The sequence below is a fragment of the Lissotriton helveticus genome, chromosome 8 (genome assembly GCF_964261635.1).
Source record: "Lissotriton helveticus chromosome 8, aLisHel1.1, whole genome shotgun sequence".
NCBI lineage: Eukaryota > Metazoa > Chordata > Amphibia > Caudata > Salamandridae > Lissotriton > Lissotriton helveticus.
In genome coordinates this window covers 674,098,361-674,124,489 of record NC_136069.1, presented here as the reverse complement: position 1 = coordinate 674,124,489, position 26,129 = coordinate 674,098,361, and the positions used below count along the sequence as shown (strand labels likewise).

Below are 26,129 nucleotides of genomic sequence, written 5' to 3'. Positions count from 1 at the left end.
GTGGGCTAAAGAACGGTGATGGATTAAACCCAGATCGTTTGACTGGGTGTGAGTGTTTGATTGGTTCGGATGCTCCGTCCATCACCACCCCCTTTTGTACCGCTTTTGGCCGCCATAAGTGTGGCAGGGTATGCGCAGACGTGAGTCCCTTGCTCACTTTGCCACTGGATTCAAGCAAGCCGGGCTGAAGACGGCTGTAATGCCAGAAACCGGTTCTCGGAAGCTTGTTTCCGGTCCAGGGAAGGCATGGCTTGGCAGTTCGGGCTGGACTGTTCCCATGAGGCACAGGGTCAGACTGATTTGCATATAGCCATGTCTGAACTGGGGTGGCAGAGTGGGCTAAAGAACGGTGATGGATTAAACCCAGATCTTTTGACTGGGTGTGAGTGTTTGATTGGTTCGGATGCTCCGTCCATCACCACCCACTTTTGTACCGCTTTTGGCCGCCATAAGTGTGGCAGGGTATGCTCAGACGTGAGTCCCTTGCTCACTTTGCCACTGGATTCAAGCAAGCCGGGCTGAAGACGTCTGTAATGCCAGAAACCGGTCCACGGAAGCTTGTTTCTGGACCAGGGAAGGCATGGCTTGGCAGTTCGGGCTGGACTGTTCCCATGAGGCACAGGGTCAGACTGATTTACATATAGCCATGTCTGAACTGGGGAGGCAGAGTGGGCTAAAGAACGGTGATGGATTAAACCCAGATCTTTTGACTGGGTGTGAGTGTTTGATTGGTTCGGATGCTCCATCCATCACCACCCCCTTTTGTACCGCTTTTGGCCGCCATAAGTGTGGCAGGGTATGCTCAGACGTGAGTCCCTTGCTCACTTTGCCACTGGATTCAAGCAAGCCGGTCTGAAGACGGCTGTAATGCCAGAAACCGGTCCTCGGAAGCATGTTTCCGGTCCAGGGAAGGCATGGCTTGGCAGTTCGGGCTGGACTGTTCCCATGAGGCACAGGGTCAGACTGATTTGCAAATAGCCATGTCTGAACTGGGGTGGCAGAGTGGGCTAAAGAACGGTGATTGATTAAACCCAGATCTTTTGACTGGGTGTGAGTGTTTGATTGGTGCGGATGCTCCGTCCATCACCACCCCCTTTTGTACCGCTTTTGGCCGCCATAAGTGTGGCAGGGTATGCTCAGACGTGAGTCCCTTGCTCACTTTGCCACTGGATTCAAGCAAGCCGGGCTGAAGACGGCTGTAATGCCAGAAACCGGTCCTCGGAAGCTTGTTTCCGGTCCAGGGAAGGCATGGCTTGGCAGTTCGGGCTGGACTGTTCCCATGAGGCACAGGGTCAGACTGATTTGCATATAGCCATGTCTGAACTGGGGTGGCAGAGTGGGCTAAAGAACGGTGATGGATTAAACCCAGATCTTTTGACTGGGTGTGAGTGTTTGATTGGTTCGGATGCTCTGTCAATCACTACCCCCTTTTGTACCGCTTTTGGCCGCCATAAGTGTGGCAGGGTATGCTCAGACGTGAGTCCCTTGCTCACTTTGCCACTGGATTCAAGCAAGCCGGGCTGAAGACGGCTGTAATGCCAGAAACCGGTCCTCGGAAGCTTGTTTCCGGTCCAGGGAAGGCATGGCTTGGCAGTTCGGGCTGGACTGTTCCCATGAGGCACAGGGTCAGACTGATTTGCATATAGCCATGTCTGAACTGGGGTGGCAGAGTGGGCTAAAGAACGGTGATGGATTAAACCCAGATCTTTTGACTGGGTGTGAGTGTTTGATTGGTGCGGATGCTCCGTCCATCACCACCACCTTTTGTACCGCTTTTGGCCGCCATAAGTGTGGCAGGGTATGCTCAGACGTGAGTCCCTTGCTCACTTTGACACTGGATTCAAGCAAGCCGGGCTGAAGACGGCTGTAATGCCAGAAACCGGTCCTCGGAAGCTTGTTTCCGGTCCAGGGAAGGCATGGCTTGGCAGTTCGGGCTGGACTGTTCCCATGAGGCACAGGGTCAGACTGATTTGCATATAGCCATGTCTGAACTGGGGTGGCAGAGTGGGCTAAAGAACGGTGATGGATTAAACCCAGATCTTTTGACTGGGTGTGAGTGTTTGATTGGTTCGGATGCTCTGTCCATCACTACCCCCTTTTGTACCGCTTTTGGCCACCATAAGTGTGGCAGGGTATGCTCAGACGTGAGTCCCTTGCTCACTTTGCCACTGGATTCAAGCAAGCCGGGCTGAAGACGGCTGTAATGCCAGAAACCGGTCCTCGGATGCTTGTTTCCGGTCCAGGGAAGGCATGGCTTGGCAGTTCGGGCTGGACTGTTCCCATGAGGCACAGGGTCAGACTGATTTGCATATAGCCATGTCTGAACTGGGGTGGCAGAGTGGGCTAAAGAACGGTGATGGATTAAACCCAGATCTTTTGACTGGGTGTGAGTGTTTGATTGGTGCGGATGCTCCGTCCATTACCACCCCCTTTTGTACCGCTTTTGGCCGCCATAAGTGTGGCAGGGTATGCTCAGACGTGAGTCCCTTGCTCACTTTGCCACTGGATTCAAGCAAGCCGGGCTGAAGACGGCTGTAATGCCAGAAACCGGTCCTCGGAAGCTTGTTTCCGGTCCAGGGAAGGCATGGCTTGGCAGTTCGGGCTGGACTGTTCCCATGAGGCACAGGGTCAGACTGATTTGCATATAGCCATGTCTGAACTGGGGTGGTAGAGTGGGCTAAAGAACGGTGATGGATTAAAGCCAGATCTTTTGACTGGGTGTGAGTGTTTGATTGGTTTGGATGCTCCGTCCATCACCACCCCCTTTTGTACCGCTTTTGGCCGCCATAAGTGTGGCAGGGTATGCTCAGACGTGAGTCCCTTGCTCACTTTGCCACTGGATTCAAGCAAGCCGGGCTGAAGACGGCTGTAATGCCAGAAACCGGTCCTCGGAAGCTTGTTTCCGGTCCAGGGAAGGCATGGCTTGGCAGTTTGGGCTGGACTGTTCCCATGAGGCACAGGGTCAGACTGATTTGCATATAGCCATGTCTGAACTGGGGTGGCAGAGTGGGCTAAAGAACGGTGATGGATTAAACCCAGATCTTTTGACTGAGTGTGAGTGTTTGATTGGTTCGGATGCTCCGTCCATCACCACCCCCTTTTGTACCGGGATTCCGTTCTCCTACAGAACTGTGCAAAGAGATTTGGAACCTCAGTGAATTAGGGTGACCCAAAACTCACCTCAGTCCTCAAAATCCCCTTACTGAGCTAGCTACAGTGTCTCATTGGTCATAACAAACTCCCAATTTTTAGACAAACCAGAACATGAACTTAGGATACCTCAGGTATCGTGGAACACATGAACACTCTTTCGTTATACAATCATTTCAAACCAGAATGTGGAGTAAAAGAGGACACGTGCATATTTGAAATATTTATTTACTAATGCAGGGTTCTCAAACGCAGTATCTTATATAATACAAGCAAACATATTATAAGAAACAAAGTTATCAGCATAGTTACTAGTCCATAGAAAGCAAACGGTGACAGCATACTAAAATGCTGTAATGAATAGGAGTTAACAACACCTAATTCTCACCCTCCCTAACTAACATAGTACATTATATCTATGAAGGTCTCTTTGGGTTTTAGCAGGGCGGGCCCATACCTCAAAATCTCAGTGGCAGAGGATCACATCATCTTCCACCAGCTCTCTGCATGCGAAGCACCATCAAGTGTGTTTTGTGTGCTCTAAGCAAAGCAATTTAAAATGCGCGCAAAGCCAGATTTTGGCAGCAGCTGCATTCATGTTATGTCGAGAAAGGTGCAAAGATCAGACCTCACAACAACACTGTGTTCAGTTATCCTTGGAGGCTTCAGCACTCACTGTGCAGACATATTTCACCAAGCAAAGCTGATAGCAGAGCAATAACATATTATTCTCAGGTAAATCACAACGATCTTCCAGGTTGAAAGCTAAAATAACAATTATGTGTCGTGTGCAAAAGCAGCAAAAGGAAAAAATGGCGTTTAAACTTTTAATAAGCTCATGCTAACTTAACACGGTATATAGGTAAGCAGTAACTATATGACACCCCCCCAATGATCCGAGCATTCACAAAGTATGGAATGAGAAGACCAGAACAGGGGCACATCATGAAAGCAGAGTTCCATAATAATGAGCTAGGTTTTAGTGGTTAAAATGATCAAAATCAGTCAAAAAGTCATTATAGAGTTCAAATTAAAAAAGTCTCAACTTGCTAACCTGGCACTCAAGTCAATAGGTCTGGGTGTTTAAAAGAACTTGTACACCAAAGGGCAAAAATCTTGTAATCAGGGGCAATACATTAACAAAAGTCCTGAAAGTGTTCAGGAAAGAACTGAATATGCAAAATATGCAGCAACAGCCTCCAGAATGAAATCACTGTCATCATCCGAAAACAGTTCAGCAATCCAATCCATCAGCGGGAAAGAACATACGTGCTCCTCCAGCACCGGAGCCTCTAGCATCATCAGAGGACAACTCGGTGGGTTCTCAATATAGCTCTGTGCCAAGAAATCTTGTGCTGCTGCGAGAATGTTCCAATGACCCATTAGTCGATACTTCGCTGCCAAGGCCATAATCCTTTCGCCAGAACAAACCAACTCGTGAGTAACTACGGGACTCATCAGGTGATCAAAATCGACGTCAGGAGACACCGTCTTGCAGAGACACAAATCAAGGGCCCAGTCGAAATCGCAGCTTAGGCAATGAAACACAGGCTGGACACATGTAAAATAGGAAAATCGAAACGATAATCCAAAAGCCGTGCTTAAAGTCGCAAGCGGCAGTGTGCCAAAGTAATCAAGCATCCGGTTGCGAAACAGTGCCAGGTGGGGCTGAGCGGCTTCTAACACAGGACGGGCATCCATTTTTAGCAAAACAAAATATCATCAGAACGCCTGCAGCCAGCGCGAGCAAAACCGGAAAGCCACCAAACAGGCTTGAAAAAATAGAATGGAAGAAAGCAGGGATGACTCCAAATATTTTCTCGAAAGAAGTCACGAGACCACTGCTAACTATTTTAAAAAAGTGCGCCGGGCCAGAAGTGGAGGAGGCATTAAAGATTTGATGAATAAGCTCGCTGAAATGCAATGGCAAATCAGTATTCAATAGCGCCTGCACCTCTGTGCGCGTGTTAGCTATGTGAAGGACGAATGTTTCTCGAGCCGAACTCAGGGCCACTTCTTTTTGAGACAAAAGGGCTCTTATTCTACTCATTCCATGGAAATCTGCTTTCAAGGTTGGGAGTCGCGGCCAGATGGAAACATCTAAATTCCCATGTGTAGGAGGATACAGAACGTTTTTGCAACACACTACACGTTCTGAGACGGTTACCACATAAGCGATACCTTTAATTAAACCACAACAGTCCTCGTTATTCAAAAGTAAATAACTGCCGTTTGCCAGTAATGTAAAAGTAGGAACAATAGCGGGAACTGGAGTACCTTTCAAAATACAGGCTAAATTTGGCCGGTCCTGGTTACACGAACCATGCAATTGGATGTGTCTACATATTAAGGAGTGATCCGGTGTTTCTGTGCACTCCTCCCCTTTTAGAAAAACTTCCTTCTCGTCCTTCAAGCACCTATAAGTGAAGGCTAGAGACCAAGCCTCATGTAGAAACGAACTACCCAATGGTTCATATCTGCCAATAGTGATATATCGCATACAATTTGTAAATTTATACAGAGCAAAAGGCAATGTAATTAACCCGTGGATAAGCCACGTCGCAGCAGTCGCTTCAGCAACAGAGAATGGTAAAGACTCCAACCTCTCAATGTGTATCATGGAAAAAGATGCATCCCGCATCGAAAGCATGCGCTGTTTGTCAGTCAAATTGAAAGGGGCAAAGAGAGAGGACACGTTCATGTAAGTCCAAGGCAACCGCCCAGACTTAAGCGTCTGCAGGGTCCACGCAAACTGCATAATGGAACGCAATTGATTCTGACCATGGTATAATACAGACACTTCATCCTGTACAATATCAACAACAGAGGACACAATGTTATTTAACGTGTAAATGCGGGAAGAAAGCATGTTAATACTGTTATCCACAACTGCAAGTACTTTTTCTAAATTAGCTTGATCAATAGCTCTAAGGCGTGTAGCAGCCTCAATTTGTGAAGTCTTCCAGACTTCATTGTAAATCGCATATATCATTCTTTTAGATCTACCATTAGCCGGGCCTTTAATGAAATCGTTTAAATCTACATCATCAGTGAGCTTGGATAGATGCAGTTTAACCGCAGCCAAGGTAGAATGTTTCAGCCAATTCTGAGATAATTTGCCTACTAAATATGTGGTGACAGAATGGTCAGTATCAAAACGGGGATCTGGCCTGACTTGTGTAAACCCATCAGATAAACCCAGAAAACGACGTTGGCAGGGATCAGACCTTCTGTGCCACATCAGCCAACCTTTTGGATCCAAACTGGAAATGTTAAAGGATGCATTTTGCAATAGAGCTTGCAACTCCCTAATGGAAAACTGTGTAATATTATTCCAACCAGAATATTCTTCTAGATCAGGGACATTAGGTGTATTTAATTTTTTAGAAGTCGCCAGTCCAAAGCATGTTGTTTGAGAAATGGTAGAATTTAAAAACAACATATGATTTGGGATGAGACATGCACGGTGCAAAGTCTCAGTGCCTTGTACCTGCCAATTTTTAGAACCCCAAACAGATTTAAGGTCAATGGTTTCCTTCCATAGCTCGTAGCCCTCTACAGCTAACCTATCTAGAAAGGACTTCGAATACAACAACTTTGTATCGGTAAGTCTAACCTTGGACATGGACTTCTGTGTCATTTTAAAATAAAAAGACTCAGGATTGGACTGATTAAAGTCGGTAAAATAAGTGTACTTTTTTAAGAAAGTACTCGAACTGCCTTGAACAGGAGCTGGGCAATGTTCCCATTGTGTGTAATTTACAGCACCCCTTCTGGAACTTGTTTTATGCAAATAATGGTAGCCAAAATGTTGGAAGCAAAACAAATCACCATAATTAGCAGAGTCGAAGTATAAATCTTCAGCATCAAAGGCAGCATAATATTTCAAATCAGAGAATAACGCTTCTACGGCCTGAACATCCCAATCATCAGAACGTATGTTTTGCTTCACCACATCCCCCATGTTTACCCTGAGCAAGTTGGGGACATTAACTACTTCAGTAGGGCCATGGATTTGAAACTAGACCACATCCCACAGAATTCCATCAAGAACAGGCCAAGCAGTGATGTTAACAAAATTCAAGTCTCTCTTCAGTCTGTCTGCTAAATGCGATGAAGAAAGGGGGGCCAAAGTTCCATTAAGATGCCGAATGCATGTTCTCTCCTCGATAGTGTCCATCGATAAGACGAAAAAATAAAACACAAAACCAATTGACATAAAAAGGTAAACTGAAAAAAGTACCAGCCAAATATATGTCCAAGGGGGGGGGTCAAATTTTTTTTTTTAAATAATGTGGCATTAATTGCAAAACATGAGGGCTTTTTTGAATTTTGTGAAACAGTGTCAAAAGAGAATCTGGATTCTGTGGCCAAACGTGTTTGCAAATCAGGCATCGATAAGTCAGTTGGGTAAGTGTAATCAAGTTCATCAACATGATCAACAGGTAAAGTACTTAATAAAGGACTGTAAACAGCAGGCATCTCGAGGGCCACCTCAGGCATAGGATTAGAAGCAGTGGCCAAAACAGAATTTCTCACAATCGAAGGACAGGAGACAGCGGAGTCATACTAAGAAGAATCGGCCACTCTGTGTACCTTGACATTGTCAATAGAGATAAAACTTTTTTCCTTACGACCTGGAAGTGGAGGTAAAATGACTGTTCTTGTGCCCTTCACGCCAAGGACAGGAACCGGAGCTCGATATGAAGAACCAAATTCTTTCTTGTTATCGATCTTCTCTCGAACCAGTTCTCCAACTTGGGGTAGCCAGCCTACTACCGGGATCTGCAACGCATCATCCGATGTGGAGGGCAAATGTTCCTTTGCAAGACTGTCTCTGGTCTTTTGTAGATCCTGTAAAACATTAAAATGTTCATCTACGTCAAAGGTTGTGGCGCGGGCCACACCGTCTAGACCGTCAAGGTCCAGGACAAACATCTTGATACCAAAGAGCATTTCGTATGGGGTCCGCCCACCCAGAGACCTTCTAGGGAGATTATTAAGAGCACGCTGCACGCCATGGAGGTGGGCCAGCCAGTTTCTGCCAGTGCCTATAACTCGAGCTGTCAATGATTGCTTTAAGTCACGGTTCATTCGTTCCACTACACTGTTACCCTCAGGTCTGTAGGGAGACGAAAACTTGACTTGGACCCCCATCGAAGTCATGGCATCCTTATACGCCTTAGAGGCGAAAGCCGGACCCTGATCCGAATGGAAGGTACCACAGGCAAAAATCCCAACAAAGACACGCAAATCTCTTATGACAGTCCGTGAATCAGCGCTGCGATGGGGCCAGACCCACACAAAGCGTGTGCATGAGTCAACTGCTACTAAGATGTACTTATACGCAGTATCAGAAGAAAAAGGACCGCAGTGATCTAAATAAACGCATACTAGTGGTTTATTAGATATGTACAACTGTGTCTGTGGTGGAGGCGCAGCAGTCGAAGGCTTAATCTGCTGGCAAATGTCACATTGAAGGACATAGTCGCGCGTCTGTTTGTACAGTCCCCGCCACCAGAAACGTTGTTGTAATTGAGCTACAGTGGCAGAGACGCCCGCATCCGCAGACGCCACACCTTCATGCGCCGCTGTAATCAATGTAACCCTGCGATCCGAGTTGGGAATCAGCCGATCACCAACTTCAGGAATATTCTCAAAAGGAACCTTATCGGGACTTAAGTGGTATGTGTACTTCGAAGGGAAACCCGTAAGATGTTTACCTCCCTTCTCAGTGGCAGCAACAGCCGCCATCAATCTTAGTTTTGGACCGTGTAACTGCGGCAACCAAATATGTAGATACCGCTGATTTCGCTGCTTTATCAGCAAGCGAGTTACCCACAGCCTGAACTCCAATACGCTGATGGCCGAGAGTATGAATCACAAACACGAGTGGCAAAAGAGCTTTGAGCTCAGCCACTCGAACCCAGATCATTTTATGTTTTATTGTGCTACCCTTGGAATCACGGAAGTCATTCTGAATCCAAAAGAACAAGTTTTCATTGTAAGACTGGACACAGTAGTAAGAATCACTTACAATAAGAGTCGTCACACTAGGATCTGCGTACTCTCAGGCAAGAAGAAGAGCACGAAGCTCTGCCAATTGTGTGGTGCAGTCCCCTAGAGTCTGCGTGTGCACGACCCTGGACTTGAACTCATCGTTCACCATGGCACCGACCACAATGGCGCATGCGGAAACTTAGGCGTGTTTAGAGGCATGCGCTACCTGCGCCGAACCATCGGTGTAAATGATGCACTGGAAATCCTCCAAAGGTCGCATTGCTAAAGGAGCCGGATAAACGAATTCATACTGTAAATACTCCTGCGACCGTAACGTGGCGTCAAAAATAAACATGACATCCTGAGATGTCAAGGAAGCAGCCCATTGAATCCACAGAGGGTGCAAAGATTAGAGTTAGGTACACTGGCTTTCGTAACTGCCTCCAAGGCAGGACACGGGGTAACAACCAACATGCGTTTTCCCTGTGACAGGGCACGTTCTTTAAGAATTGCCATCTGCACAGCCGTTAAAACTTTCTCCACAGTGGAAAATCGCATTTCAGCCGAAGTGTACAAGTGCGACTTGTAAGCAATAGGTACTGTGTCTCCTTCATTAAAAGTAAGGTACGTGAAACCCACCGTTCCAGGTATGATTCTTATCACCAGGTTGGTGTGGTTATCACGAGTCAGTAAGAATTTAGAAGCGAGCAGATCAGCCTGCAAGGATTGCAAAATGGCTGAGTGTTCAGGCAGCCAGCATGATTTGGAAAAAGTTGGTTGTATCAAAGCATACAAAGGCTTGATACGCTGGGCATATTCCGGAATGTATGTTCTTCCGAAATTTAAGAAACCCAGTAAAGACTGTAATTTTTTCAGAGTTGTCTGAGAGCGCAGTAGTGCACATTTCTCCAGGAAGTGAGGAGCCAAACCTCTACCTTCATTGTTGAGCTCGTAGCCCAGGAACAACACTGTGTACTCTGCAATGTGCGATTTCGCAAAGTTGAATTTGTAACCCAAGTCCGCAAAGGTACAAATTATGCTGTTTACGCGACACAGATGCTCCCAAATTTCGTTGTCTGTGAGATATATGTCATCCACATACGAGCAAGCATCTGGGTCGATTCTCTCCAAAAGAGAAATGATGTGGGCAGTAAAAATCCCAGGACTATTCTGATAGCCCATAGGTAAACGCCGAAATTGTTCATGGACACCGCCGCAAGTAAAGGAGGTCCACTGAGAACTTAGACCATCCAATCGATGGGCATAAAAACCGTTGGAAATGTCAAGCGTGGTCTTAAAACGCTTACGCACTAGACTATCCACTAGGGCAGAGCCGTGAGTATTCTGTACTGCACAGTTATGGCAATGCGAGTTTAAATGCCTGTAATCCAATACCAAACAATATGAACCGTCAGGCTTGGTCACAGTAAAAAGTGGGTTATTTATTGGTGACACACATGTTTCAATCACTCCTTGATATTCCAATTGTTCAAGGATCGCCGCGACGGAAGCTTTGGCTTCACGCCGAATAGGATATTGAGGTTGAGGCTGCGGCTGAGACCGTAAAGGAATTTCGTGGTTCAGGGACAATTTATCCCAACCACATTGGTTGCGGTACAGAGCCGGCGCTAGAGCCTTAGCCCACTCTTCTGCAAAATGTAGCGCATGCTGTTTCGAGACTGTGTTCGCGAAACTGGGGAGGATCACCTCCTCCCCTCGCGGCGCTGCAATCACAAAAGGTGGGGGCCAGTCAGCCTCCGAAAGCAAAATGTCATACGTAGACGAAAGATTTTCCCAAAATACCCCTTTTACGGTACGTTGTATGTCACCTTTGATTAACAGGACAATTTCATGAAGTCTATCCGGGGGAGCAACTCTCGTATCAGCTGTTTCTATCACAACATAAATGTCAGTCGCTGTCACCTTCAGTAGTGGACACAGGGCCTCTCTCACTATGGTAATCTCCGCCGCGCTGTCCAGCAAGGTCAGAGCCCATGTCAGATTCCGAAGCCGCATTCTCACTATCTGTGGCATATCGATGCGCTCTTAAAGCTGCGACTTTTTTCTTGGCAAACTGCGGTCTCTTCGGCGTTGAGCCGTCCTGCTTTCCTGCACCGTCTGTCGGGCGGGGCTGGTCACGTCCTTGTTGACCACCCCGACCTCTCCTGCCTCCTCCACCACCGGTCTTCGAGGCCGATGAGTCCTGAAAGGAACGAGGAGAGCATTGATCAGAAACCTGAAATCTATCAGGTGATTTAATCTTCGCGTGATCGCGCAAGTCATAAACACGTTCGGTTTGCGCAGGTAACGGAGACGCAGGACGAGATTCCTGTGTCTGTTGCTGTTGCTGTTGCTTTCCCTGTTTCTGTTTTTAGGCCAATTTAGTTTTTTGGACTTGGGCTGAACTTCTGATTCCGAATTCTGCCCTTGGAGTTGCTTTTTCTCTTTGACAGAAAAATGTTTTAGACCCTTGCTATTGCGACCCACGGTTTTATAAGCCGCCACAATAATCCTCGCCAACTGTCGGGGTTTATCGGCATCGGGAATCGCCTCGAAAGCATTAGCTACCTGAAAGTTCACTGCATCCCCCTTGACATTAGCAAGAATGAGATCGCAAACTATATCAAAGGAGCCACACAGGCGCATACCCAATTCAACCGCAGCCTCCGGTCCGTGATCATCTTGAACACGTTTAATGATCGTAGGCAGGACAGCCATAGACGGAGTGCCATAACACCTTGCATGTACCGCCGCAAATGTTTTACCCCAGGTCTCACAGTCAACGAGTTCAGGGGCCAAATCCTTCGGTAAACTAATCGGTAAAATCCTGTGTTTATCACCAGGAGTTGTATTAGGAAATACTGCTTCCAGCTGGTCAAATTTTTCGGCAAGCCAGAAAGGAAAATCATCCTTCTCCTGGGGACGCTTACCCATTACAGCATTGATCATCACAGGACTGAGCTTCAATCCGCCCTGTCCCGCTGGAAGTGCTGGACCCCCCGGGGGCCCACCCGGGAGATTACAACCTATGTATTGCACTAATGCTCGAATCACGGCAATAGAGACTACATGTAGCCTACGAACCTCTGCCAGGGTACAATTGCTGTGTTGAGGATGAGAAGTAAATCCAGCCAAAACAGGCCAATTTGCGCCTGGAATGGACAAAGGACCTAACCTCGGAGCGGTTAAAGAATGGGGTAGGGCGCCACCAAACCAAACGCGATGCTGCCAAGTATCAATAGGAACTTCCAGTGCCCTGTACGGAGTATATTCATTCGGCACAGGAGAGGGAGTGTAATTGTGGAACACTCCAGAATTAGCGTTCACAGCCGGAAACGTCACCCACGAATAAAACAGTTCGTATGGATAAGCTGCATCCGCACTCACCACCAAAATCACAGCCAAGCCTTCCAAGGGTACTTGGTAAGTCTGCATATGATTGCGTACCGCAATGCGACTATGCTGCGGAATGTCCACTGGTTGGGCCATGACTGCACAGGAAATTAGAAAAACAAAGTAAACTTTGTAGCACAACTGGGTAGTAATTCAAGGAAACCGTTTTTAGAAAGATTCAAGCTTGAAAAGACCTACTTCAAAAATAGGTAGGTTTTTTCCGACACCACAGTTTTCCGGAAACGACAGTGAAGGGGTTAAGGAATGAATGATATACTACTAGAGTGTCATGATATAAGACCACCAACGTATGGGCGCCATGTAGCAGGGATTCCGTTCTCCTACAGAACTGTGCATAGAGATTTGGAACCTCAGTGAATTAGGGTGACCCAAAACTCACTTCAGTACCGAGCTAGCTACAGTGTTTCATTGGTCATAACAAACTCCCAATGTTTAGACAAACCAGAACATGAACTTAGGATACCTCAGGTATCGTGGAAAACATGAACACTCTTTCGTTATACAATCATTTCAAACCAGAACGTGGAGTAAAAGAGGACACGTGCATATTTAAAATATTTATTTACTAATGCAGGGTTCTCAAACGCAGTATCTTATATAATACAAGCAAACATATTATAAGAAACAAAGTTATCAGCATAGTTACTAGTCCATAGAAAGCAAACGGTGACAGCATACTAAAATGCTGTAATGAATAGGAGTTAACAACACCTAATTCTCACCCTCCCTAACTAGCATAGGACATTATATCTATGAAGGTCTCTTTGGGTTTTAGCAGGGCGGGCCCATACCTCAAAATCCCAGTGGCAGAGGATCACATCATCTTCCACCAGCTCTCTGCATGCGAAGCACCATCAAGTGTGTTTCGTGTGCTCTAAGCAAAGCAATATAAAATGCGCGCAAAGCCAAATTTTGGCAGCAGCTGTATTCATGTTATGTCTAGAAAGGTGCGAAGATCAGACCTCACAACACTGTGTCGAGTTATCCTTGGAGGCTTCAGCACTCATTGTGCAGACATATTTCACCAAGCAAAGCTGATAGCAGAGCAATAACATATTATTCTCAGGTAAATCACAACGATCTTCCAGGTTGAAAGCTAAAATAACAATTATGTGTCGTGTGCAAAAGCAGCAAAAGGAAAAAATGGCGTTTAAACTTTTAATAAGCTCATGCTAACTTAACATGGTATATAGGTAAGCAGTAACTATATGACAATGGAGCCTATGATCATGCAGCTCGGACACCCAAGAGTGCCCTGCCACCCCCTGCCACCACCCTCTTGTCCCCCATCTCCTCATGACCCCCCTCTACAAACAAATGTGACAGCAACCTTCGAAATCTGGAATGTAACAAATCGGTTTTTGTCGCACAATTATAACAAAGAAGAACCATGTAAGGTTGGACAAATGAGAAATACAGTCATCTATGGATTTACACATAAAAGGTTTTATTTACACAAAACAACAAAATAAATATAAGTACAGCCATGGCGTGTCATCTCTCAACAATCTGTGAATCACAGGCTGCAAGACAAAAAGCAAGATAAGATTGTGCGTTATGCACCCATCAAAGGAGAGCGCGAGAGAGAAGGAAAGAGAAAAAGAGAGAGAGGAAGAGAGAGAGAAAGAGAGAGAGAGAGAAACACAGAGAGAACAAGAGAAACAGGGAGCGAGAGAGGAAGAGAGAGAGAAAGAGTGAGAGAGAGAGAAAGAGAGAGAGAAAGAGAGAGAGAGAGAAAGACAGAGAGAACGAGAGAAACAGGGAGCGAGAGAGGAAGAGAGAGAGAAAGAATGAGAGAGAGAGGAAGAGAGAGAGAAAGAGTGAGAGAGAGAGAAAGGAAGAGATTGAGAGGGAGAGTGAGTGGCGACACTGCGGACAAAACCCTCACAGCTCACCTTTCCACCACCAGTGTGTCTCCAACCACGTGCCAGGACATACTGCAGCCCTCAAGCTCACTCATTTGAAACATAGTATAGAATCAGTAATGGCAGAGTACATACAACTGCACACGCCTTCTTCACTGTGCTGCCCCTGTGCACCCAGGCTGCTGCACCCCATCCACTCCCGCCGCTCAGAGGTGTCTGCCTGCCCCTGCGCACCCAGGCTACTGCACACCATCCACTCCCACCGCCCAGAGGGGAATGCCCGCCGCTGCGCAAACAAGACTCTGTGCTCGTCATCTTCCGTGACCGGCGTGTGTCCAAGAGGGCCCACAACGTGCTGAAGCAACCTCTAAGGACGGGGCGCCCTCCTTGGGAGCCAGAAGGTCGCACATTTGATTCTGGGTATTGATATCGCAATGGCCGAGAACATATCAATGCACCGTACCGAGAAGTCTTCTTTGTGTGACGTACATGCGGTCCAGCTGAGCTCACAATTCAAATCAGGTCTTGATTGCCAGGATGGTGTATTGAGGCCTATTCATCATCAAAGGCTGCCCACCGGCTTAGCTCTGGTGTCTCTAACTCAGTGGAACTCAAGTCATCGCCACGTGGCGGGAGGCCAGTGTCGGGCAAAGTGCCTCAATTGCCACCAACTCAGTGTACTTATAGTCATGGGAGAGAATGGAAATGGCGTCGAGCATATACGCCCGGCCCTTTTTATTGGCAGAGTGACATGTCCTGTGATGCCAGTGCTGCATGGGTGTGGTGTGGGGTAAACCAGACGTGAGGGAGTAGCTGTGTCATGCTGACAACTAGACCTGTCATCGCCGTGATTCCTAATGGATTACAAACTACAACCTACAAAAAAAAATAGATAAGTTTGAGCACTGCTCGTGTAATACCTATGTAATCTAGTTGACTGTGCTCCAAGGTTAACTCCCTACCCAGGAGTAAAATGTTCAAACAAATATAGCAAGACTCTATTCGGCTTGTCTCCGTGGGCACAAGTAAATGCTGGCCCTCCAGCAATTAATTCAAATACAAAATTGTTCGTTTTTCAAAAAGATCTTTGATTTTAATTTTCAATTCAAATAATGTTCTTTGATGTTAATGCACATCGTTGTAGTGATTATCCATGATCATATCACAAAAACTTTCATATTCATTTCATTGAGTAACCTCCCAATGCATTTCGGCGCGGTAGCGCCTTTATCAAGGGATCTGTAAATCAGAAATACATCTCATTAGTACTACCTTCTAATCAGCCACCCACTCAGTTTTTCCACAAAAACAATCCTTCAAATGTAACTATTAACGTATAATACAATTGCCCTGTGAATACATTTCAATACAAATAATGGACTAACGAATAATTCATAACTCTTACATTTTAAATTGTTCATAAAGATAAAGTCGGAAATCCCTTGTGCGCTGGTTCGTGACGTATTATTAACCTCATAATCCTAAAAGATCTTTGCCCGTTAATCTCACAGCTCATGGGGTCGGTTTCATGCAGTGTTTACAATAGAGGTCATAAAATCTTTAAAGACTGCGGTGTGCTCAGTTGTAAAAATTCCGCCCTCCCGTTTTATAAACCTCAGCCCAGGGATGTGCTTGGTGCCACTTTCCAGACCCTCGCTTACCGCTAGTAGAAGCCGGATGGTACGCTCTGGTTACCGCTGCAATGAACTCCGTTACCTTACGGCGGAGTTCGAGGCGGGAAACTAAATGCTAAAGTGAGACTGACGCGCTATGGGATACGCCTATGCGCAAAGGATTTTGGGACATGTATTTCCTAAGGAATTAAAGGGCAAGATACATCAATTGAAACAACCAGGTCAATACATGATAAGCACATTATAAATTAAGTTCATACAATGTCCTGAGTGGATTATAAATAACACAAAAGTTCAACTCTTTCATTGAGCCCCCCAGGTTTCAGTGAATGCAAACGGTAAATCCAGTGATTTTCTCTCTTAAGGAGTTGCGTTTTATTGTTAATTCCTTCGTGTCTTTCCACAATCTCCAAAATACGTGCTCTCAGTTGAGTAATTATTTCAAACAACAAGGGGACCCCAATTAGTATCAGCGAGGGACCTCGGGGAGCTAAGTTATATGGAAAACAACAGTGGTCCCTGACAACAAGACAATTAATTACAAATAAATATAGACTCAGTCAGTTCTATATTGTAGAAGACATGCCCAGCCGGGCAGAGGTCCTCAAAATATGTATTTAAATCAGAAAATGTTTTCAAAACACAATAACACCTTCAACAATTCACGTGCGTGGGGCACAACCTGTACCCAGCCGCAACATTACACGAACAACATACAGAAAGGGCTTGTAAGGCAAAATCAACAACCTCTGAAAAGTTGAAATTTAGACAGAGAATATCTTATAGGTACCATTACACATTTTTTGTAACTAATAGTATCACAGGTATATGGTACACACTAGGTCGACGACGTTTCGGACCCCTTGCTAAATGATGGGGTCCATCATCAGAACAAAGCAATGGTTGCCTTTTGAGTTTAAAAAGCCTCTTTTGCCAGAGGGGTAAAGGTACTGGAGCTCAGTTAGACCCGGGATCCCTTTAATTAAAAGTGGTAATCCGCTAGAACTGGTATATCAATGCTACAGATTATAGGTTATTGAATTAAGAGCTCGCGCTGAGAAGGCCCAAAACGGGAGATATTATCCACTGGGTCGTGTCATCCATGGATCAAATACGCTAGCTTGAGGGTCCGGAGGTTAAGAAGTCTTGAATCCACATGTACCTTGTAAGCCGGGCAATACCGGGAGCGCCGCGTCGCGCTGGGATCCTGGAACCAGGGGGCCGGATCAGTCGGCAGCCGCGATTTCCTGGTTCGATATTCTCTGTCTAAATTTCAACTTTTCAGAGGTTGTTGATTGTTGTTGTTGGGCATGTCTTCTACAATATAGAACTGACTGAGTCTATATGTATTTGTAATTAATTGTCTTGTTGTCAGGGACCTCAGTTGAGTAATGTCATGCTTGGCTTCCATGAAATGTGTGGCCACTGTAGATTTAAGCATTTTCGTCCTTATATTACTTTTGTGCTCATTTAATCTTACTTTCAGCTTGCGCTCTGTGTGACCAACATAGTGCTTGTAGCAAGGACAACTTAACAGATAGATGACATTCATGGTGTCGCATGTCCCATTGACCTTTAGATCTATTTTTTCCTTAAATTCAGGAGGCAGTAACGTGTTACCTTTGGTAATGTTAGCACAATTGTGGCAGTTCAAACACGGTAGCGTTCCCTTATATATCATGGTGCTTAAACTTTTGTTGGTCGGTTTAAGCAATTGTCCTATGTTTCTAGATCTTGTGTGTGCAAACAAAGGATATTCCACGAATGCTCCTTTGAAATCCGGTTCTGCACGTAGGATTGGCCAGTGCTTTCTGATGATTTTTTTAAAAGATTGGCTCGATGTGGAAAATTTACTCACACATGTGATGCGTGATTCCTTTGTAGAGGATGTAGTAGATAGTAGGTCTTCCCTTGTTACATTCTCGACTCTATGTTTTGCTTCCTCTAGTATGGGCTTGGGGTAGCCCCTTCTTTGGAATCGTGAAACCATTTCCCTCATTTGTTCTTCTGCCTTATCTGGTTCTGAGACGACTCTTTTCACCCTCATGAGTTGCGAGTAAGGTAGGTGCCTTTTTAGTGATGGCGGATGATAGCTGTCATACCTAAGTAGGTTATTGCGATCCGTGTTTTTTCGAAACAATGCAGTTGTGAATTTGTCTCCTTGTCTAGTGATTGCTACATCCAAAAAGTTAATGGTTTTTTCATTGGTTTCCCACGAACCAGCGCACAAGGGATTTCCGACTTTATCTTTATGAACAATTTAAAATGTAAGAGTTATGAATTATTCGTTAGTCCATTATTTGTATTGAAACGTATTCACAGGGCAATTGTATTATACGTTAATAGTTACATTTGAAGGATTGTTTTTGTGGAAAAACTGAGTGGGTGGCTGATTAGAAGGTAGTACTAATGAGATGTATTTCTGATTTACAGATCCCTTGATAAAGGCGCTACCGCGCCGAAATGCATTGGGAGGTTACTCAATGAAATGAATATGAAAGTTTTTGTGATATGATCATGGATAATCACTACAACGATGTGCATTAACATCAAAGAACATTATTTGAATTGAAAATTAAAATCAAAGATCTTTTTGAAAAACGAACAATTTTGTATTTGAATTAATTGCTGGAGGGCCAGCATTTACTTGTGCCCACGGAGACAAGCCGAATAGAGTCTTGCTATATTTGTTTAAACTACAACCTACCTCATTAATATATATGAGGTAAGTCTATGTGCCAACTGCTAGGATATTGCTATTAAGAAATAAAAAGATTCATACATTAGGAATACCGAATTCCTAATTGCTTTTTGGAGATCATCGCAATTCAGTAATCGGAATGCCTAATGTTGGTACATCTGGCCCGTAGTACCACTTGCCGAGCATTATAAGGATTTTGAAAGTCACTGAGGATTTTGATGACCATATAGAGGAATGGGACCAATGATAGGGGTCACTTTGTTCCTTATGATACATGGTCACACCATTACCCTTCTCACAAACTACTTAAATCCTTGGTGTGTTGCTCATTGATATGAAAGAGAGGAAGAATAAGCAAAGAATATATAGTGCAAACTTAAAAATGCTAAAAAGCAGTTAAAGATTGGTAACACAAATATATTAGAATCAGTTTTATACAAATCATATAAAAAAAGAAAAACTGTGTAGTTAAGAATGTGTGGAAACATGCAGTGAGATGCTATCTTTTCTATAATTACCTAAAGCATACGCAAAATAAACATACTGCTTTCAAACAGCATCTAACATCGATCATTCTCTGTTTTGTCACTTAAAAATAATCACCATAATGAATTAATTGAACCACTGTATGGTTCGGTGAACTGATGGAAATGTAAAAATATAGCCATCATTTTTGGTCCAGATGAACTCCACTGCACACTTTCTGGTACAGAACAGGCACCTATGCTAGGTCTAAGTCCTCTGTATTTTTGAGAGATGACATGAAAGAGTTAATTTTTAGATGCCCATCACCAAATCTTGGGAAGAGGGGGCACCATTTTCTTGCATGCTGCTGCAGAGGATCAATACATTTAAGATGTCCAAACGTCCATTGCAAGTATCTCCAAAAGTAGTTCAGAATCTAGGTATCTTTAGAACTTTTCGACTGATACCTCGCCACATAATTTTTAGCACTGTTAATTGCGGTGCAGTGTAAAAAGCTCCATATAATACAGTTTTGGGCTAAGAGTGATAACAGACATTTATGAATCATTCAATGTTTTTTGAAAAGGCATATACAAATCTTTTTGAGTTCTTTTTAATGATGTATTCTAGTTTTGCACAATTTATTTGTGAAACCTAGGTGATTCCTGCCTTTTAGTTCTTTCCGCGAGACCCCCCCACTGAGTCTAACTTTGAGCTCTCCCTCTCTTCTCTTTCAATAGCATCGCACTTTTTCTCTTTATGATGACTCCCATTGTGATGAATCAGACTTCAAAGAGCTGCAGGAAACACCCAGGAGTGCGTCACAAGAAATACACTACAAAGTTCTCGCTAAAATGTGTTTGCATACGTGTGTTGCCCAGCATGTTGCCAAATTCCACTCCCACAAAAGAAGACCTTAAAAATAGGTTCCATTAATTGGACAAAAAAAATCTGTTTTCTGAGCTTCTCAGTTTCTCTCACAGTAATTAGGGTGTTGGTTGACACATTACGTGCAATCCCTCTCTTTTCCTAGTGTACTTGGGGGTACATACAAATCGTTTCAATACCTCTGATCATGTGCAGTTTCAACAATCTGGAGCTAAATCTATCAGCAATAAGCAATGACCTTGTTTTCAGGGCAGATGCTAGTGCATGCAGCAGAGACATCTAAGTCTGTGAATTTTACAAAAGGGATTTTTTTGCAGCAGAAAATGTTCTTTAGTCTCAGAGACTGGAAAAGATGTCATTATATAACGAGTGAAAGAAAACTAAATACAAAATAAGGACAATAATGGCCATATATACAAACCCTTTTGTGGTTGCAAACAGCCCTATTGGGGTGTTTCCGACCAAAAATATGCTTTTAGATATGTATGAAATGCCAAATTACGATTAGATAACGTGTTAACAAATCGCTGTTTGGTTTAGCGATTCAGTATTTGAAAGGGTGTTTAGAGTGTCCTTTCCATATATCGAATTTTAATGCTTTGTATGAATAATTTGCGTCTGAATTATGGTTATAAAACATTCATTTTTACTAACTACTAAAAAGGAGTGGTGACCATTTGAAAATCGGAAAGTGTCCTCAAGGGAACTCTTTCCCTTTGGGAATGTAAAAATAAAAAAGAATTTAAGAGCAGGCAGTGGTCCCACAGATTACTGCCTACTCTAACAAAAATAACTTCAAAGTTTCATTTTTTCTTTTTAAAAACATTCTATTTTCTTTTAAGGGAAATCACTAATGAAAAAGTGTATGTGTTTTTACATTAAGAATTGTGATGTCCTAATTGCGATTCGGTAAGAATCACAATTAGGAAATCCCTAAATTTTGTACTTGTGGCCGTAGGCTTTTTTACTGCTGCACAAACTGGATCAACTATTTTGTTAATATCCATAATGCAGTCTACCTTGCTTCAGGTTACCTATGGATAAATACAAGTTACAGTTTACACTATAGGTTCTCCAATTAAAGGGAAGAAATAGAGAATATGTGTAATTAAACAAGTAATCTGCAGAGAGGTCTCTTTCAAAGCAATCTCTGCAGAGAAACCCATCAACCACATTGAACTACAGTTAGCAGGAAAAGCAAGAACAGATTCCCTGACAGCAAAATTGTTTTAATTGATTCTCTTAAAACTAACCTAAACATAATCTTAATCCGTTTCCTGACCCTATCTCTAACCCTATCCCTCACCCTGATTCTAACTCTAAACTGAAGCCTTAGCCTAACCACTATCCCTTACCTTGAATCTAACCCATGCTCTAAATCTGCACCTTTCCTAAAATGTAACCCTAAATATGTCCTTTAGTAAGTTTCTTTGAGCATTTTGAGCCACTGCATTTCAATGTGTTGTTCTAAATTAACCTTGTAAAATATCATTTTAAAGTAAAAAATTAACATTTAATGTTATAGAAAATAAATACATTTTTGTTAACCAGGTCCAGGAGCATAAACCTATGTATCTCCTGTCAGGGGGCTAGATTCTCTGGTCAGCCTCTCATCGCTCAGTTAGCAACCAACATTTCCATGAAAGGAGAGAAGCTTCAGCCTGAAAAACAGACAATTGAGTGCAGCCCCAGAGGTACTATGGAGGTTACACTGCACCACGAAGGCCCTTATTGATCCGGTTAGTAAGCAGGCCAACTGTTTGCTGGGCCTTTATTCAAAATTCAGGATTAACAAAGCACAAATTAATACAAGTCATAGCAGGGAAAATGTCTGCTTACCAGCCAGAGTCATCACTGAGACTGTCTGTATTTGCTGCAGTAGGTTCTTGCGACAGCCATCCTTCCAACTTAGATCAGTGGTTGAAATGGCTAACAGGAGAGGGATTCACATGTCTGGACTTTGAGGCTGACTTCAGATGTCCCTGAAGAGAGGGACAACAGAAGAAAAGCAGGCCAGCAGAGCTTTAGCTGGGCTGCTAGGCATGATCCCTACCACGAGAAAATGTTCAACACATAGATCCTTGTTCTGAACACACCTGCAGAAGTAGGGTACATGAAGATCTTTATATAATGGATTGTTTAATATACTCGAGGGAAGCTGTGTCGTATATATTGAAACCCTGGAATATGGGCAGTAGGCAACTGCCTATCAAAGCTTATGATTCTTGTCTACTACTTTGTAATAGATTCTAGTACAAAGAAATTAGCAGTTGTGAAATGAAACTGCACAACCACACATTTACTCACTGTTAGACCGGGTATCTTTTGGCATATTTACCCTGTCTTTTTGCTTTCTGACCTCCTGATTTTGACTCTGTCTTTGCTAGTTTAGTGTCTCTGCACACTTTCTCACTGCTGTTCATTGTTAAAATGCATGTGTTCCTATTGTAAGCTGCATTATGGATTGGGGTTTCCATGATTGGCATATTGGATTAACTAGTAAGCCCCTAGTAAGGTGCACTGAGAGTGCCAGGGAATGTAAATCAAAGGCTACTAGTGGGCCTGTAGCACTGATTGTGCCACACACAGAAGCAGCCTTCAAAGTGTTCTCAGAACTGCCACTGCAGTGTCTGCACTCAGTTTTTAATGCGATGTCGACTTGGCAAGTGCACCCACTTGCCAAGCCCTAACCTTCCCCTTTATTACAGGCAAGTCACCCCTATTGGCAGGGTGCAGTGTTTGTGAAAGGTAGGACATGCATTGGTATCGGTGACATGTACTGATAGTGAAAAACTGTGTATTTTGTTTTTCATTATTGACAGACTGTCTGTCCCATAGGATAGAATGGGAGTTTACTTATAACTTCTTATGAGTATATCTTCCTATTGGGACAAGATAGAGAAATGGAGTTTAATAAGCCCAAACTCAGATGTTTTGTTTATGAAAGTACCACTTTTAGAAAGTAGGAATTGTCTTGCTTTGCCAGCCTGTGTGCCTCTGTAGAGTTGCAGATTTAACTGTCTGACTTTGGAGTGACAAGGGCTGGGGATGTGCATTCTCCTCAGAAAGCCACGGGGGGGATTGAGGTGTAATCCTGGGTGGGTCATGCCTGAGCTGGAAAGACCTGGGCTGCATTGGGGGGATAGAGGTGTAATCCTGGGTGGGTCATGCCTGAGCTGGACAGACCTGGGCTGCATTTAGAGTACTGGAAAGCAACTTCATTGCACCTGAATAGGCCTGGCCTGCCTTAGACAATACTGTTCCCACCTCTTGCCAGGAAGCTGGATCTGAGAGGATCAAACTGGTTGGGCACAGACACTCTTTGTCCAAAAGAACAAAGAGAAACTGAGTATAAATAAATGGATCCTAGACATCAGAAATTTAGATCTCACTTTTGCATCTAGGAGAAGAGCTAGAAGAGCTGCCAGGAGAAGTACTGCCCCTTTGCTGATTTGTTGCTTTGCTGGGTTGGCCTGCATTTTCTACTTCTGCCTTAGGCAGTGAAAGGACTGAACTGAACTTATCTTCACTTGTTGCTGAGTATCTCAAAGGGCTTGAGATAGAGCTTGCCTCCTGTTCACAAATCCTCAGGGACAGCAAAGACTTCACTTACATCTGGGACCAAAGATCTGAGTTGCCAGAGAGGGAAACTGCAACCTGACGCCAGCGATTTTGTGACCGGAAGACATGGCAGAGGGCAACACAGCACTTTGCACAGCAACCCTGGTCTCACTGACGACGACCACCACCTCTGTCACTGAGCCGCTGCTTGCACTGTGACCTGTGGCCACCGCACTCCACTCCACCTTGCTTTTCTCCAACACGCTGGTCTCACTGATGACACCTTGGCCAGCTGACATCGCCGCCGTGGTCTGGACCGTGGTCCGGGGACACTGCTCGTAAACTACATGCAGGACCGCTGATCCCACACTGCAGCCACAACCCACCGATGCCAGCCCCTTCGACCGGCAATCCTAGACAGCCACCAAAGCTTGCACTATGTCTGTCAGCACCGCAAGGAGCACCACCCCATCACACCACAGCCCTGGTCTCATTGATGCCTCTGGACAACTGCCACCGAGCCGCTGCCTGGCCCCTGACCCGAGGGCACCACAAGCTGCACCACTCCGCTCACACCACAGCCTCACGACCACCGCTGCCAGAGGACACTGCCACAATCGGCCGAAACAAAAACAGTTACAGTTTACACATCTTGTGACACCGATGCCAACCCACACCGATGTGGTCGACCGACCAGGTTGGATTTGATTGTTTTTAGTACTGCGGTAAACCCGGACAGAGCTATCGACTACAAGAAACTTTATTTTTAAGGTTATTTTGACAGAGTACGGATTTTGATTATTTTATTTTGGACTTCTTTATCGTTTGGTCTTGTTTACATAGGTACATTTTGGTTATTTTTCTAAAACTGGTGTGGTGTCCTTTTGTAGTGTTTTAACTGTATAACTGTGCATTATGTGCAAATGCTTTACACCTTACCGCTGAGATAAGCCTGACTGCTCGTGCCAAACTACCTAGGGGTGAGCAGGGGTTAATTAGAAGGGTATCCTCCTTATCCTGACTAGAAGGAAGGGTCCCCATTAGGACAAAAGTGCAAACCATTGCCAACTAGAGACCCCCATTTCTAACTTTCATCATACAAGTAGTTAGAAGGAGGCGCTGAACTCAGTGAAATTTGCTGTTGAAAAGACTTCTGCAGCAAAAAAGGTTCCCTCCCGAATGTTGGATATACCAAAAGAGCTATGTTCAAAATAAGGGTGTTCAGTAGTGCACTAATCTGCCACTAAACATTAACTCACTGGAATTGGTCCACAGAGCCCCACGGTATCGTATGGCTCCTCCGGCTGTGAGGTCCATCACCTACTCAGCGTGGTAAGGCTAGCAGTCTTCACCTCTTTCCTACTACCAGTTAGGAGCCTCACTATCGTTGTTGCTTCATGCCATGGCCTGAATAAGTCCGAGCTTGTCTCCACCAGTCCCTCAGCACACCCTCGTCCAGGTCTTCCCTTTGTCATCTTGGTATTTTTAGTCCTGGAGTATTCACCAGCTGCCGTCATCAGCACTGTCACTCAGGAGCATGCTGCTAACTTATGTGATTTTTTTTTTTTTGTATACCCCAAGGTTTGAGGGTATGTATTTTATTTTTCAGAGTGCTGCGCTCGTCAGCATGTCTTAGAATTATCGTGGGGAGCCAGAGCTGGTCCCTAAGGCATGGGCTTGCCTTCTTGGTGAACCACGCCCTCATCAAAGCTGCATATCTGTAGTTAATGGGAGAGGTCAATAATGCTTGAATCTCTAAGTGGAAGTCTTTTTGGTTTACAACTTGTTTTTTATGTTTACAAAATGATTTAAGACACTCGTGGGTGAATGTTGAGAAATAGAAAAACGCCCTGACTTGTACTTCAAGAGCAAAACATCGAGTCACACTATTGATATTAAGCTCTGAGAGCCATTCTTGTTGGATGGAGTTACTTATGTGTTTTTCTAGGTGGAGTCTACAAACGCCCATTGTCATATATCATCCACACGCATGCACATTTACTTGCACCATAAAGTGATACTGAGAAAATCCCTCTATCCTCTTGTCCCTCAAAATGTAAGTATATCAAAAGTAAATGTAGTCAGTATGTATGTGTTTTGAAATGTGCAAATATTTTTTAAGTCGCGCAAATATTTATAATGTCATCGAAAAAAAAAAAAATTATATCGTGTTGTTCCCCGCACATTCATTCTTTCGCAAGATGACATCCTGTTTAGTGCACACCGTTCTCATCCGGACAACATATACAGTGCAATATAATAAAATATTTGCGTTCCAGCTGCTGCTGTAATGTTCTCTCCGAAGTTTGTCCTTTAGCCTCTTTGAACTAGATCTGACTTATAGCAAAATAATAAATTCAAATCACAATATTTCAGATACTGAAAGAAAATATAAAACTGCGCATTGACAAGAAGACACTGAAGACTTCTCATTTAGAGTCATTAAAAATA

The 26,129-nt window shown here is 44.2% G+C and overlaps 1 protein-coding gene across 1 annotated transcript; it reads right to left on the bottom strand.

The window, feature by feature from the left end:
* Window positions 1–4,783: 4,783 nt before the first annotated feature.
* LOC144773783 (uncharacterized) lies at window positions 4,784–5,908 on the bottom strand. Its single transcript, XM_078658895.1, has one exon. The coding sequence runs from the start codon at window positions 5,906–5,908 to the stop codon at window positions 4,784–4,786; it is 1,125 nt and encodes a 374-aa protein (XP_078515021.1).
* Between the last annotated feature and the right edge of the window lie 20,221 nt (window positions 5,909–26,129).

Excerpts from the sequence above, each read along its gene's own strand:
- LOC144773783 (XM_078658895.1), bottom strand. The coding sequence starts at position 5,908 with ATGCAGTTTGCGTGGACCCTGCAGACGCTTAAGTCTGGGCGGTTGCCT.